The 16,051-nt window shown below is 43.5% G+C and overlaps 1 protein-coding gene across 12 annotated transcripts in view; it reads left to right on the top strand.

The window, feature by feature from the left end:
* Positions 1-16,051, top strand: part of TMC5 (transmembrane channel like 5) — a 55,645-nt gene that overhangs the window by 34,009 nt on the left and 5,585 nt on the right. For all 12 annotated transcript variants that reach the window (XR_006284564.1, XM_043524526.1, XM_043524525.1 and 9 more), the window contains 12 exons: positions 1,274-1,425; positions 2,056-2,200; positions 2,736-2,891; positions 3,431-3,594; positions 4,177-4,255; positions 4,825-4,922; positions 5,305-5,400; positions 7,723-7,798; positions 8,810-8,943; positions 11,486-11,659; positions 13,462-13,540; positions 15,093-15,179. Coding sequence is in view for 11 of the 12 variants with exons in the window: in XM_043524526.1 (XP_043380461.1) it covers positions 1,274-1,425; positions 2,056-2,200; positions 2,736-2,891; positions 3,431-3,594; positions 4,177-4,255; positions 4,825-4,922; positions 5,305-5,400; positions 7,723-7,798; positions 8,810-8,943; positions 11,486-11,659; positions 13,462-13,540; positions 15,093-15,179 (1,440 nt within the window). In the remaining variant the exon portion in view is untranslated. The remainder of the gene's footprint in view (positions 1-1,273; positions 1,426-2,055; positions 2,201-2,735; positions 2,892-3,430; positions 3,595-4,176; positions 4,256-4,824; positions 4,923-5,304; positions 5,401-7,722; positions 7,799-8,809; positions 8,944-11,485; positions 11,660-13,461; positions 13,541-15,092; positions 15,180-16,051) is intronic.

Below are 16,051 nucleotides of genomic sequence, written 5' to 3'. Positions count from 1 at the left end.
CTGTAAAAATTTTAATTTGACTTATAGTTCATGTTGAACAAAAGTCATAACCAACTAACAGCTGCCCAGTCGCCTGTATGATATTAATTGATCTCACTCTAATTCCTAGAGCATTTGTGTCCTATTCAAAAACTGCTTGGTGCCTTTTTGACAGCCTCTCAGCAAGCGATTGAATAGGCATGAAGACTGCATTATCCTTTAACCCCTTCTGCATTATCCTAAGACACTATCAGCAGTGAATCTTCCTATGCTATCCTTCCTCTGCAGATGTGTTAGGGACTTCAGTTTCTAATGCTGTGAACCCGGCACATTTCATAAGCACTAAATTCTTGATTTTTGCAAGGAGCTGGGCAAATCTTGCATAGAGATTTGTTGAACTCAGAGGGGCTTTACTTGAGTGGACCTTTAAATCTGTGCTGAGATCTCTGCACCATCAGGGCCTAAATACCTAAATATTTTTGGGGGGAAGAAAAACCTAAAGTTAAACACCCCAGTATCGCAAACTGTGCTAATTTTACTGACACTCCGCTCCTGTTTGGTTTGTTTATTTGGTCAGAGAGGAGGAGCTGTTCCATTTTTGGGGAGGTTAGTTTTTTCCACACCTGACCTTTACAAGAAAGTTGCATCATTTCCATTGTACACCTAGGGGGGGTCTATCTACACCTGGGGCGGGGTGGGAGGGTCTATCTAGTGAAATAATAACTCAGACTGGTAGCTAAGACCTTCTCAATGTGAGGAAGCCATGTTGGTTTTTTTAAGAAGGGTAAATATGAACATTCCTGCTGGAATTCTCTTGCAATGTTGCATTTGTGCATTTCAGTTAATGGTTCTCAGTCTTCAGGTGTAAAACGGTTGTGCTCCTAAGTTTCTGGATGCAAAGGAAAAGTACAGCGATAAGGGATTACAGTATTTGCAGAGTGCTTCTTAGGAAGGATGGCCAAATAAGCTTTGATCTAGTGCCAGTTGCAATAATTTTAAATAAGGTCCACTCCTTCAAGGTGTTGTGCACCTGCAGCTCCTTACGATGATTTCTAGGAAAAGGAGGGGTGATCCACTGGCCAAAAGAAGCACTTGGCACCTGTAAAATTGTGATCAGTAGTGGGGGGGGAAAGAAGGCCCTAATCCTGCAAAAACCTTACTAGAGTGATCTCATTGGGGTGAATGGGTCTGTTCCTGTCAATCAAGTTTTGCAGGATAAGACCCTTGAATACTCCACTATATTCAATCAACAGCATGTCTTTTGAGTGCTAACCCAATTTCCATATCATTTTAGGGTTATTTTAAAAAAACAGTGCTCTACTATGGTTTTTACACCAACTCTACAATCACGAAAACTGAGAACAACTCTTCCTATAATATGCAGCTGGCCTATATTTTCACTATTGGGATTTATTTCATCATCTGCTTCTTTAGCTTGGTGTACAGGTACAATAACTATATATTCCTCCTGCACTTTAAAATGGATATATTTGTATGAAGACAAAAAAGCTATTAATTAACATTTTAAGAACGTCTACTAATAGTAGTAATAATATCCTGGGCCACTAGTTTGGACATGCTGCTGTTGACAAATTCCTGTTTCTAGTTCCTGATGGTAATAAAAGAATCTGGTGAAATTAAATACGCTGTCATCAGATTTCCCCAGTTTAGGGCTACGTAGTGTCCAAAGGGCTGCCAGACCCACCAGAATCACTGCAGAGCCACCAATGACCCCCAGAAGAATTCTGGCTCAGTCAGTTGAGTGTAATCCCCTGTTATGAATGCTGCTGTCCATAACTTCCACGAGTGATTTGCTGCATTTAATCAGACGCAGCCATGGCTGACATAGAATAGGGGAAAAGAAGGCAGGAAGTAGCAGGGTATGTAAGGAGACCTGACCATAAAGGGAAAGGGGAGTGACTGTAACTGAACTCTACATTCACTAATCAAGGAAGGTAGATTTCTGTAGTTTGCAAGACTGATTTCCCTCCCCCCCACCCCCTTTTTGGGTCTTTCCTCTCAAAGACTCCCTGCATTTCCATAATACTGATCTCCTGCATGTAACTTCTACTGCAGCATGGCAAAGTCCTTCCGTAAGAACTTCATCAATCCTCACACTTACTCTGGAAGTGCTGCCAAGCTTCTCTGCATCTGGGACTTCAATATAACCAATGAGAAAGCTGTGAAACTGAAGCAAAGCAATCTCAGTACGCAAATAAAGGTACAGAATGAAATGGGTCAGAAAGAAATCCTCTCCCCGTGTGAGCAGATCTAACTCTCGGTTTGAATGTATGACTTGCTCAAGAAAGTGCCATCTGATACTTCAGAGATCCGACTTCTTCCTGCCCCACTAGTTGACTATGTGAAGCTTTTCTGTTATGAGCCATTTACTTACCTGCCATTGGCTTAGCAACATATTTCTAAAGGACGTCTTTTTTGTCCTGGCAGTTGAATCTCTACAAGTGGCATGAATATTTTCCCATCTCTATTTTTTTCCCCCGAGACCTGCAGCCAAATGGTGGCCTTTAGCTAGAAGGTAGGGGGAGCACTCTGCTCTTTGCCTGGCATTATTTAGTGTACTGCTGATTTAACTGAGATTGTTTCCATATAACATGCTTCTGTCCCTCTTTGTGGCATATGCTACATAGCTGTGCACATGAACGAACAGTTGCCTTGCCCCAGCTCATGTTTTTCCCTTTATTTTTGTTATACTATTGACTAAGGACTATGCCTAATTCGCAAGTGTTTGATTGCAGGAATTCCTGTCTGAAGTGACCCTCGAGGTACTGAACCTTTCTCTAAAGCAGAGAATCGCTCGTATCGCTGTTCATCTGGTGGTTTGGGTGGCTTCCTTGGGAATAGCAGCTGCTTGTTGTGCTGGTGTTTACTTCCTCTCAAGAAATAATCTACAGGTAAGGACCAGGTTTGGTAAACTGCTACCCTAGAAACACAGGCTTCAACATTGGTATGCTGGACTCTTGAGTGCCAATGACTGTTCATGATTAAGGCTTGAAAGACAATAAGGCAGAATAGGTGTTGCTTCTGCCAATACTCTCATATAACCTTCAGTAACTTAGTACTAGGTTAAACAATCAAGGCCTAGAAGGCAGAAGGAAGAATTGCTTAGTTTGGATTCCAGTAGCCTTATTCTGCTAGGTACTACAAAGAAAAACAATGAAAAGACCGAACATGCTATCTCTGGTGCACTGACCTATCTCTGGTGCACTCTAAGGCCCCAATACTGCACTCGGATCTGCGAGTGCCATCCCTTAGCCGGTGTGGCTACAGAGGTCCATCCTAGCAGGTCGGGACATATGAAAGCCTAACAGCATAGGTTAAATGCAGAGCTGTGACTCTCCAAGAGAATGCAGGCAGCGCTGCGTGCAAACTCTTCCACAAAGACCACGCTGAGGGGAGTCTCTCTTGCCCTTTATTTTTCTTTCCCTTTAAGTTCCTGGAAGGTAACAAAAGTGAGCTGGAAAACGAGGCTGCCACGCTAGTGCTGCCCATTGTTGTGTCTCTCCTCAACCTCCTCGTCCCCTTCTGCTTCGCCTTGTTTGAACTCCTAGAGAAATTCCAGTATCCCAGACATCAGCTCTACGTCACGGTTATCAGGTATCCAGTGCCATCCTCTCCTAGTTAGCCGCCCGAGCTGCCTGAAGCTGGCTGCACTTTTTCTGTCGACGGTAAGGCCCATGACAAAAGAGTACTGAAAGCATCAGGGCAGTCACTTCATTCAAAGGACTTGTGACTCCACCTCTAACGCTGCCTGTTATGTACTCGGCGCTCGCTACAGTGCCACAGCCTCAGTGGAGGCAAAGGTATTGTTTCCCTCTCTTCCAGGCATATCCTGGTACACTGGGCTTTGCTCAGCCTGTGGTGCAGACCCCAGGGCGGGAAAGATGGAAAATGGAGGGAGGGTTGGTTACAGCAGTACAAGGTACCAACATCCCTGCTCCACTGAGAGTGTCTTCTAAAGCTGGCCAAGTGGAGCTGCACCATACTTCAAAGCTGACATCCCTAGTGTAGGACAGTGTGCAAATGCTGCTGCCTTTCTCCCACATGGAACGTCACACATCTCACTTGCAACGTTTGTTTCACAGAATCAAACGCATTAGAAAGGAGTGATGTTCTACTGATGTCACATCCCTCCATGTTTGTTTAACAGGAATCAATATAGTTACTTCTTCTTTGTAGAAATATTTTTCTGAAAATATCCATAATTGGAATCCTCTGCTACTACTGGCTTAACGATGTGGCTACATCGGAGAAAGAGGTAAAGTTTTAATCCCTCATGTGTACAAAACTTTGCCATAAAACACGTGGTCAGGAATTAGCCTTAAAACACTTCCATAATCTTTTGTCTGAACATCAGGAAATATGTGATCAGTGGAGGAAAAGGTATGGGAAAGATGACAGTCTGTTGGGATGAAATTTATAGCCCAGGTGCAGAGGGCTCTTAAGAGAGGGAAGGAATTGTGGCCTTGACATTCTTCAGTTGGATCCAGGAATCTTTGGAGAAACAATTGTTGTGGGGAAAAAAGTCATAGAATGACATTATTCATCCGGCGTAGGTCAGAACTTGCTGTAGCTCACTCTATAGACAGAGACAATGATGAACTCTGTTGTACCGGATCTTAGCACATTTTTGAGCTATATCCTCACTGGGGTTGTTTTGGGAGGCTGTCTGAGGGGGAGGGAAACTAGGGTGAACAAGGATCTGAGCCAGAGCCTCCTGAAGTTTTTCCGTTTGTCTTTCAATGGGCTTTGGATCAGGATCCGGAAGTTCAAACACTAGACAGAAGGATTTGAATTAAATACACCCTTTATTTTTCTCTCTTAAAGTGCTGGGAAAGTCTAGTTGGCCAAGATATCTACCGTCTCATTGTGATTGACTTCATATTTTGCTTGTTTGGCTCTTTCTTTGGAGAATTTGTAAGAAGGTGAGTGCGATTTCTAGATTACATCCTTACTGATTTGATGTCAACATTTAAATTAATGCTCAGTTTGTACCCATTATCTGAAAGAGAAGTGTTTTCACATGTACATTTCAGCTGCTTCATCCTATATAGCATAACTCTTGGCGCAAATGAAAAATGTTCTTTGGCTTCTGTCATCCATGCAGCATATTCATGAACATCAGTATTTTGCCAAACATATATGTGCTTATTCTTCCATTTGCTGCCTAACTGACAAACGGTGCACACTTTTGCATAATACACCATTAATATAGATCCACATATAGTTAGTTATTGTTACTTATATGCAGGAATTTCTTTAAAGATTGTTGCAGTTCTATAGTTAATGATTTTGTGTCATTTTCAGAATCATTGGAACTAAATGTTGCAAAAAACTTGGAGTGCCAGAATTTGATATTGCACGAAATGTTTTAGACTTGATCTACACACAGACTTTGGCCTGGTAAGTGATGAGTTTTCATTCATACTTGCTGTAAGATATTATTATTTATTCCTAGAGAGGCACTATGAAAAACAGCCTGATGATGACGTTTGCAATGGATAAGGATATGGCAGGAAATTGCCCTGGGAGACCTCATTGAATTAAGTTTAAGTAGCTTAGGGTTCATTGTATTAAATGAATGATTGATCTATTATTGTGGGCCAGGATTGTATGTAACCTGGTCTTTTGAAGCTACACCCTATTTCCTGATTATTCTTCTCGAGTCTCATGATCAAAGGCCCAAGCTGTATAAAGGAAGGACTGACCTATTCCTAGGTCGGCTAGTTCTGAGCTAAGGCTTCTATGAACCTGTAACCACAGGAAAACTCTCTGTGGGGTTTGAAGGACTGACTCTTACCAGAGCCATTGTTGGAGTTGGGAATGATCTCTGGGGCAGGGGGAGATTAAAGCTTATTAGCAGGTTTGTAGACTCCTTTATTGTTTTTAATATGTTTTCTCTGTAATGCTTTCACCTTAAGAATAAGTGTGTTTTGCTTATAAAGAGCTGTGTGGTAATCTGTAACTGCTGGCAACACACTGGTCACAGCCTTCAGCAAGAAAGCAAAGCACAGACAGAGGCCTGTTTAGGCAGTCTGGCTTGCTAGTGTAGGCAAAGGACTGTGCAGCCTGGAAACAGGCCAGTCAGGAGGGAGAGAGACATGGGTCTTTACCCAGGAGAGGCGACGGCTAGGAGCTGGGAGCCTAGAGTGCGTCCCATGGTGAACCACGGAAAGGAAATACAGATGCATTTGCCCTGAACTGTGACCACTTTTACAAGTGCTTGGCTACCACAATGGTATAAAAACCTCGATAGAAAGACATTTTAACCTACCTTTTATTAAAATTGTAACTTAAAGGCACTCCCATCTCCTGTTTTTTATCATCCCCCACTCTGTAGAACATAGGCGTGGGAAGTAGGGGTGGGGTGCTGCAGCACCCCCAGGTTTTATGCGAGGCCGCTGGCCCTGTGCCCCACTCCCCAGCCGCTGCCTCTGAGCAAAAACCTGGGGGTGATTCCTGTGCCTATGCCTGGCCCAGCCCTCTGCCCGCACTCCATTCCCCAACCCCTTACCTCACCTGGGGCTCAGGTCCCAGCCGCTGGCCCCACTCCCGGCCACTGGCCCTGTGCCCAAGGTGTCACACCTGGCCCCACGCCCAGGGCTCTGCTCCTGGGGCCCTGGCTGCTGGCCTGGCTCCCCAGCTGCTGGCCCCATGCCCAGCCCTACCCCCTGCTCTCAGGCCTTTGCTCCTGGGGCCTGCCTCGCACCTGGGGCCCCACTCCTAGGGCTCCACTCCAGGGGCCCCATGCCCATCCCCACAGCTGGGGCCCTGCTCTTGGCCCTGCACGTGGGGTCCTGGCTGCCGGCCCCTGCCCGGGGTTCCGCTCCTGGCCCCACACCTGCCCCTAGCTGTGGCCTCAGCCCCCTTACTCCTGTCCGGGTGCCCCCCTCCTGGAGACACCGTCCTGCTCCCAGCCTCAGCGGGGGGAGGGGGGGCAAGGGGGCTGGCTTTCAGCACCCCCACTACTAAAAATATTCCAGCGCCACTGCTGCAGAATTGAAATAAAACTAATAACAGTGACTTTATGCAGCACCTACACAAAGTAGTCTTCTTTCTGGCCACAACTGAAAACTTGGGGGTGGAAGGAGGTTGTGGAAGGAGCATCCTGGGTCTTTGATATTATGTCTTACTTCCCTACTGAAGCAGCATCACCATCGAAGCTTTTCTAATATCAGATGGTGTTAGCAACAAGGAGGGAAGGAGTCTGTCCGATGAGCGACAGAATAAGGAAGGTTTCAGAGTAGCAGCCGTCTTAGTCTGTATTCGCAAAAAGAACAGGAGGACTTGTGGCACCTTAGAGACTAACCAATTTATTTGAGCATAAGCTTTCGTGAGCTACAGCTCACTTCATCGGATGCATCCGATGAAGTGAGCTGTAGCTCACGAAAGCTTATGCTCAAATAAATTGGTTAGTCTCTAAGGTGCCACAAGTCCTCCTGTTCTTTTTGAGAATAAGGAAGGAAATTGTTTTCCAGATTCTAAAAGAATATTGCAAGGGGAGGGTGTAATAAAATGTTTTGCTTTATTTTTAAGTATAATTTTTAAAAAGGTTAATTTATCTAGTAGCAAGTTTTGCTTATTGTTACATTTAACAATATTAATATTATAATAACTTTATCCAAATATATTCTACTTTCATACCATGCAGTAAAAACCAAAGACTGAGTTCTCATACATTTTTGGACTCTTTCTCCCCTACGTTTTTTTTTTTTTTTCTTGTAGGATTGGCATCTTCTTCGCACCTTTAATGCCAGCCATGCAGATTATATCATTTTTTATAATATTTTATGTAAAAAAGGTAAGGAGCTTTATATTTTCTCTTCAAGAACCATGAACCCTAACTAGTCCAACATCTCAGCAAGAGCAAATTCTTACCTGAGTTTTCAGGAGCAAGGTGGAAGCTTCAGGTTCTCGAAACATGGATTGTTACTGTCAGGAGCCTTGAATGATACTGTATCTGTGTACTGCCTCTGCAGAAAAAGCTCTTTGGGGGGCCAAAAAGAGAGGTTAAAGGCAAAATGTGTCAGGTGGAGAGAATGAAGTAGTGAAATGAAAGCTTGGGTGGGTGGGTGTGACACACACACTCACACGCACCACCCAAAACCAGAAGCCCCCCCATTGTTGTATGCATGACCACACTATTTTCAGTAATTGAATTTAGTATTTTCATCTACACTATGAGTGCTACCGCTGCAGCTGTGATGCTGTAATGTATCCTCCATTGAGAGAAGGGGGTTTTCTGTTGATTTGTAGGCAATCCACCTCCCCAAGCGGTAGTAACAAGATCAGTGGAAGAACTGTTCCATCGACCTAGCCACATCTATACCAGTGGGCGAGGCTGGCTTAACTACGGCGCTCGGGGTGTGAATTTTTTCACACCCCTGAGCAATGTAGCTAAATTGATCTAAATTGTAAGTATAGACCGCCTGAGTCTACTGCCATAGCGTATAGGAGAAGTTGACTTCGCTGAGTCCTTCTCAAACTCAACAAATATTAAATGTTTTGTGGTCTTGAAAGTAGAATTGTACCATTGATCAAAACTCCCTTGAACTTTGGGGTTCAGGTGAAATGCCCCTTAGTCTGGTTTTCAAAATCCTGACCAACAGAATCCAGTTTTGCCTCTCGCTATTTGAAAGGCTGTACTTTATAATGATGTAGTATGTTTGTTGCTGGAAGTGCCGTTTGGAAACTGCTGATGAATGCTATTCCTATGAATTTGCTAGGAATTTCAGTTGGATTGACTGAAACACAGGTATTTAAGTGGCATGTAACACAACTCCATCTGTGTGTGTGCTTCTTTTTTTTAAAGGTCAGTCTAATGAGGAATTGTCAACCACCTCGCAAAGTCTGGAGAGCTTCTCAGATGACAACGCTCTTCATTTTTCTGCTGTTTTTCCCTTCCTTTACTGGAGTCTTGGCTGTAATGGCGGTCACTATCTGGAGGTAGGAAAGAGCCTCAGCATTCAGTCTTCACTATCTCCAAACTGAATTACACCTTTCACAGAAACCAGACAGGGTAGAGATATTTTAATACATAGTAAAGAAAAATCTGCGTTTTCTTCCACTGAAAGCTTTCGAGTGTTGCTCATAAACTGTTCAGGACTCTGAAGAACACTATTGCAAACTCACAGAGTTTAAGTTAATCTCTTGAAAGCTGTGCTCAGCTTTTGAAAGAGAGTGGAAATTGAGACCGTGCGGCTCCCCACAAAGGTCTGAGGGATGAGAAGGAAGCAGAGGAAGGCTGGTACTGGCCTGTGATGTGAGTAATCTAGGTTCATTTCTTTCCTCTGCCACAGACATCCTGTGTGATTTCAGGCAAGTCATATAGTGTCCCTTTGCCTCAGGTCCCCATCTGTAAAATGAGAGAGAGTGGAATTTCCCTACTTCACAGGGTAATGTGAGAATAAATGCACTAAAGACTGCGTGAGGCACTCAGATACGATGGTAATGGGAGCCATGTAGGTATGATAGATAGAAGCTGCTATTCCTGTTTGTCCATTTTCCCTACATTCACTTCTGCTCTCCCACCTGGAGGAACAAAAGGAGCCCCAAGAAACAATGCAAGATGTGTGGAGGAAGAAAACTCTTATAAGAAAAATCAGATGAGCTGCAAACCTCTGTTTGGCAGCTTGAGTTTAGTTTGGTTATTACATGAAGCATTTGCTGTTCCAATCTGGCTCTCCCTCCTCTCTTTCTCTCAGAAGTTTCTGTGACAAACCCATTTCCTCTTCTCTCTTGCAGTTCTCACCCCAGTACAGCAGCCTCACTTGCTAGCTACCAAAAAGTGACTTAAGATCAAGGGCAGACCCAGAAATCAGGGTTCAAGTGGGATGTTTCCTAATAGTTCTTCATAAACACTGGGAGGTTTCACTGAATTCAGACTTGCATGGCTTGGCTCCGTTCCGATCTCTGCAAACCAAACCATCCACCTTATCACAAACAGAAACCTTTATTAACCTATCTCATGAATGCTAAGACCTTTTTATTTTTAGTCTGAAAATTATTGCTTTTGCTAGGGGCTGAGTCACATCCTGTTTTTACCAAAAATCGTATCTGAATATTCTTCTACAAAAATGGGGCGGAAGAACAAGGTGGTGGTGTTGTGGTTTTTATTAAGCATGCATGATGCATCTGTAAAAGCAATGGTTTCTTACATTCGTAAGTTTACTGCAAAATCTATGGAGCCTCTACTATGGCAATTAACTTGTTATAACTAGCTAGAGATTTGCACCTGAAAGGCAGTGCTGCCCACTGATCTACTGTGAGAGGGTCTTGTGTCTCTGCTCAGATAGTCAACTGGGCCCATGCTATCGGCCGGGGAGTCACCATGTTATACCAATAAATTAAAAACCAGCAGGATCTTATTAAAGGGAAAAAGGCAAAATACCACATTTATTGTGAATACAGAAAGAATCATAGTAAGCAGTTAGTTATAGCTATAACATTCCATTCAATCTCATATTTATTCACACATTCATTCATACAAACACACACACACACACACACAGGTTCTGCAAGGTTGTTATCATAGTTACCAGCCTTAGAGTTGCTCATGCCAAGCCACTGGCCAGGTGGCCTGGACATGAGGAGGGAGCACGGCCTTGTCAGATGCTCATCTGATGCTCCTGGAAGTTGGTTTGCAGAATCAGACCCCGAAGTTCTCACTTTCTAGAGTCTATTTTTATAGGAATTTCTTCCTATGCCAGTCTATGGGAATTGCTTCATCATGCTGTTGCTGAATCAATCAGCAGATGGCACATTCCTGACGGCTCCGTGCTGCCAGATGTTATCTTGTTCTTTGGTTCTCCCATTCTGGAGGCTGTTGGGTGGATTCCAGTCTGCCCTCTGGGGGTCTTCTGGTTATTTCCACTTGATGCCTTCTTCAGCTGATGGACACTGGATTCTTAGGCTGGCACCTCCCTGATCATTCAGTTATTATCCACACCAAGCATCCATCCACATACATCCTCTATCTCTGTTTTAATCAAAATTGTTAATACAACAAAAGGGCGGGGAGTCTCTGGGTGCTGTTTCTGTTGTTACAGAGTATTGCTTTGAGTCTCTCTCTGTGTGAATTGCTTTGAGAACAGACTCTGTCTTAGAATGTACTAACGCAATTAGCAGCTTGCAAGTTTCACACAGAGAGGGAGAGAAACAGTACCAAAAACCAAGAGACCTCTTAATTAGTAATACCCTAGAATTTAAACTCTGGGGAATCAAACTCATTTGTGATTTTAATACAGAACTTCTTTAATATGATCCAACAACCAGTGTAAAAACTCAAACACAGACATGCAGCAAGCCCTCTATCAGTTAAGATTTGCTCATGCAGTTACACTTTAGTGAGTTGAACTGTAGGCAGTCTCCCAAGAAGACCTAGTACTCAGCGGCAACGGGTGTAACTAACCTAAGGGTGAGGGTACAGAGGCCCAGAGGAAATGAACTAGCACTTTTTAAAAAATATACTTTTGTCTTGTTTTTCCAGGCGGACGCCTTCAAACCAGTGTGGTCCATTCAAAGGCTTGACCTCCATAATTGATGCTGTTTCTGGGTGGATACATATATTGGACAGCTATTCCGGCTTGAAATGGGTGGTGTGGATTTATCGTAACTTAATTGGAAGTGTGCATTTCTTCTTTATCCTCACTGTCATCGTCCTGTAAGTGTCCATAAATGAAACTAGGTGGGGTGGAGAAAGTGAGGGAAACTTCTTCATGAGGTGATCATTTTCTGTGATGAAAATGCAAAGGACATTTTAAAGCTTCATTGGTGGAAACAATAAATCTATTGAAATTTAGTGAGAATTTGTGGTATGTGAATAGAGACGCAAAGACAATTTGTTCCATTTTATATGAGGTGCTCAGAGCTCTTTACAAAGCAACCTCACGCTAGCCTTATGAGAGACCATTCTTCAAGTACACCCACTTTATTGGGTATCCAGATTTACAAAGCCTCTTCCCACTAGTGCACTTAAACTTACAAAATAAGCAAATCATCTTGGGTACAACTGATAGAATGGTTTGTTCTTCCAGTTTGAAAGGTCAGCAAATTGATAAGTAAACGGGGCAGATTTACAAAGGCCCAAATGACAGGCCGGGTCTACACTATGAACTTTTGCCAGTATAGTAACGTTGATTAGAAGGTGATTTATTTTTGGTGACATTTTTATACCAGCAAAAGCCCTAGTGTAGATGCAATTATGGGTGGCAGGGGAAGGGGGTCCTTTTGCTAGCATAGCTTCTTCTGTTTCGAGGAACTAGTATAAGTTATGCCAGTATAGAGGGTTTGTTTGGGTTGCTGGCACTGGTAAACTTTTTCTAGGCTGTGGGCCAACATTGCAAAGCCCTTTAGTGCCAGAGATGCAGCTTATATTAACAAAAGGAGTTCATTTGCTGATATAAGCTGCATCTTCACTGGGTTTTGCTGGCAGAGCTTTGTCAGTTAGGGGTGTGATTTCCTCTCCCCCCCCCTTCCCCACCCCATCCCACCACCTCCACACGCTTCCAACCAATGTAGCTATGCCAGCAAAACTTTGTAGTGTAGACCTGGCCTATGTCTACGCTACAGACTTCTGCTGGCATAGCTATGTCAGTCAGGGGTGTGATTTGTAACTAGCACAGCCTGTGCCAGAAAAAGCCCCTATTGTAGGTGCAGTTATACCACTGACACTGTGCTTTTGACCTGACAAGCTTGGTTAACTGCTGTACCGGAACAAAGCATGGGTAGGCTGGTATAGCTGCATCTGCACTAGGAGCCCTTTGCTATTTTATACTGGCATTCCCATACACCAGCAAAGCACTTCTAGTGTAGATTTGGCCCTAGTAGAGACCTGGCTTTGGCATGTAATTCCCATTGGCACCTAACTGCCATTTGTGCCTTTGAAAAGCTCTCCCAAAGCAGTTACGGGTTTTGCCCAAGACTCCATAAGTCAGCAGGAAAATTGGGAATAGTAGATGGGAGTCATTGCTCCCAGTCTCATAGTCCAATCACATTCCCTTCTAAGAGTCAAATCCTGATCCCATAAAAAAATCAATAACAAAACTCCAAGACATTCCAGTGGAACCAGGATTTGCCTCTATGTGATAGTTACTAAGGTTCATGAATTGGCAGGGGAAGGGGAGGGACGGTGCCAAGAACTGGTACAAGGTTGGTTGAAAACAATGGATTCCTGTCTAGAACTAAAAGGTACCTTGTGGTGTTGACCTGCCTGCCTTGTATTTGTGTAAGAGCCCATAGAGCTTTGGGTCTTTCCCAATAGAACTTCTGACCCATTTAGTATTTGCGTGCCATTACTCATAAGTGGGACAAGGTGGGTGAGGTAATATCTTTTATAATACTGCATATTACTTACAAATAATCACTGTGTAAAATGAACAAGAGCTCTTCTTGTTTGGCAGTTATTTGGAAGAGAAGCATCACCCAAAATAAATACTTCTGTGCTGAATTTTCTTTTCCTTTCAGAATGATCACATATCTTTACTGGCAAATCATAGAAGGAAGAAAGATAATGGTCAGACTCCTGCACGAGCAAATTATTAACGTAAGTTTGTTTTTCAGGTTTCTATTATTTAAATAAAAAAACAGGCAGCAAACACGTCAGCTGGTTTCCCCATGTCTGTTGCATACAACGCGTACACGCAGATAGGTTTCTGTTTTAGCACAAGTGCGAAGAGGAAAAAATCTCCCTACATACACTTGACTAATCAACTCTGTATGCAGTTTATTTTAAGGTTATGCAGGGCATTACATAATTTGTCAGAGGCATTACTTGAAGCAAGGAGATGCTTTGCTTTCCGCAGAGGTGTGGTGTCAGATGGCTAGGTGTCAGGCTATGGTACTTGCAGGATTAATAGTCTGACCCGGCTCTGCAAACTGTGTGTCTTTGTTAGATTTGGTTTCTAAATAGACAGAAATTGCATTGGTGGGTATAGTCTTCTCAGTGCAAATGCCATTCCCATTAATGCCAATGTCTAATAGGACAGTAAAGCCTGGGTGTTGTAAAAAACACCACAGAGAAGTTGCTTTATTTTCTTTGTGAAATATTAAATTGTGAAATAAACTTTCGTAAATATTATTTTTATGCTTTTTGCTTGGTATGTGTGAGGAGGGGTCTGAAGTTCATCATCCCAAAGGCTTTTGTGACAATAAAGACAGACTTAGAGTAGCACCTTGAGTTGTGTGAAAGTTTTGGGTCATGCGCCCCCATCCCTGAGATTTTGGGCTAAGCAGGATTTGGTTAGTCTGGAGAGCTGGCGGGCTTGCTAGGGAGAGGACAGGAGCTGCCAGAGCTGACTCACTTTCTGAAGCTGGGATGTGGGGCCTATTTTCTGCATGTAAAGTCTGTGTAGAAGTGATCTTGGGTGAAATTCAGCAGTTGGCGAAGGTCCTGTGTATGCTCCTTGGGTGCAAGAATAAGAATTATCATGTGCCAGGGAGGTGGGCTCCATGCTGGCTCCGAATGTACTGATATGTGGACACCACTGGATCTGTTCTAGTGGCCCAGACCACCCTGATGGAGGCAGAAAGATACAGCCTGTTGGCTAGAGCAGTGACTGCAGAGGGGCTGCACTGCAGGCTTCCTGTCTGTCTGCCTGCAGCTGGAGGAGATGTTTTTATCTCTCCTCCCCCCCCTCCCCTGCAGGGTAGCTACGTAATCTGTTTAATCAGATTCCTGCAGGATTTGAGACAGTAACTATATGCATAACAACTCCCTCTTCTGCATTCTCTCAGCTGGCTTTGGGAAAGCTAATGCTTCAGGCTGCTTCTCTCCCTGCCTCCTCAGTAAACCTTTGGGGATACAGCCCACCTAGAGATAACACTTTTGACTAATGGAGTTAGAATAACTTGGGTCTGATCTACTCTGGGAAATTATTCTGCTATACATATGCCAGTCAATTTCTGTTATAGCTGTGCCAGCATAACTCTTGTGTGGACATGATATTCTGGAATAAATGTGATTTTATTCCACAATTATTCCACTTCGATTGTCATTGCTATCCTGGTCAATTTCCCTGTGTAGACAAGCCCTGCGATTGCATTAGGACTAATATGCACACTCAAGTTACTAACATTCTTTTTTTTCTTTACTGTAGGAAGGAAAGGATAAAATGTTTTTGCTTAATAAACTACGTGCACTGCAGACATCAAAACTAGGCCCACCAAAAGGAGAACAACAAGAGGTCAGTTCAAAGGCGTGGGTGTTTCTGTGTTCACATTCTTTAGATAAATAATCATAAGGCCAGAAGGGAACCCTATCTATGAACGGCTGATTTTATAAATCAATCACCATTTTGGGTACATCCACTCTAGTTGTTAACACCTTTGCAAAGGTTAGTCTGGACAATGCCAATGCACTTCTAACTTACCCGGGGGATCAGCCGAAGGTAAAAATCTCAAGTAAAGACAATCTCCCTGTTGGTGTTTACAAAGCCATAGGTAAAACCTTCCTAACGTAGATGTGGTGTCACAGCCACAAAAGGGCTCATCCATTCTCAGGCCTCCTATAGACTAGGGGAAAAGGTGCTTTCCCCTTCACCGTCAACTGAGCTAGGTCACAGGAGCTTATTACTCCACAGAAAACCCCATTCAACATGAATGTGGACAGTTTTTAATACCTTTTGGCTGGAATATAATAGGTCATGGTTAGCCTGAACTGGGGTTTTCAATCTTTAAATGAGCTCAGCTGAGTTAATTTGACTTGAAAAAAGGACCCGTTTTTCCTAGCCTAGACAAGGCCAAGGTAAGAGTCCGTCCCTAGAGCGGATTCAGCCTGGGAGAATGGTTCTGATGTTGATATGCTATCCTGCTGGTTGTGTATTGTCACTCAGTATCCTGCTGGGATAGATGGATGGAGCTCTGAAATAAGACAGGAATATTCCTGTCTAATTTCTTTTTACCATTGTACTGGTCTCAAGTGCTGGTTAATCACATGCTGTATCTTCAAAACTCTCCTGTGGGATCTTTAATGCTAAGACCACTTGTTTCTCTGTTACAACCATTCTGCTTTTCTTTACAGATTCCCCTCTCTTCCTATGTCACCCCCCACAAAGCC

This window comes from Chelonia mydas, chromosome 10, assembly GCF_015237465.2.
Source record: "Chelonia mydas isolate rCheMyd1 chromosome 10, rCheMyd1.pri.v2, whole genome shotgun sequence".
NCBI classification, from domain to species: domain Eukaryota; kingdom Metazoa; phylum Chordata; order Testudines; family Cheloniidae; genus Chelonia; species Chelonia mydas.
This window is presented reverse-complemented; position numbering and strand designations above follow the sequence as displayed.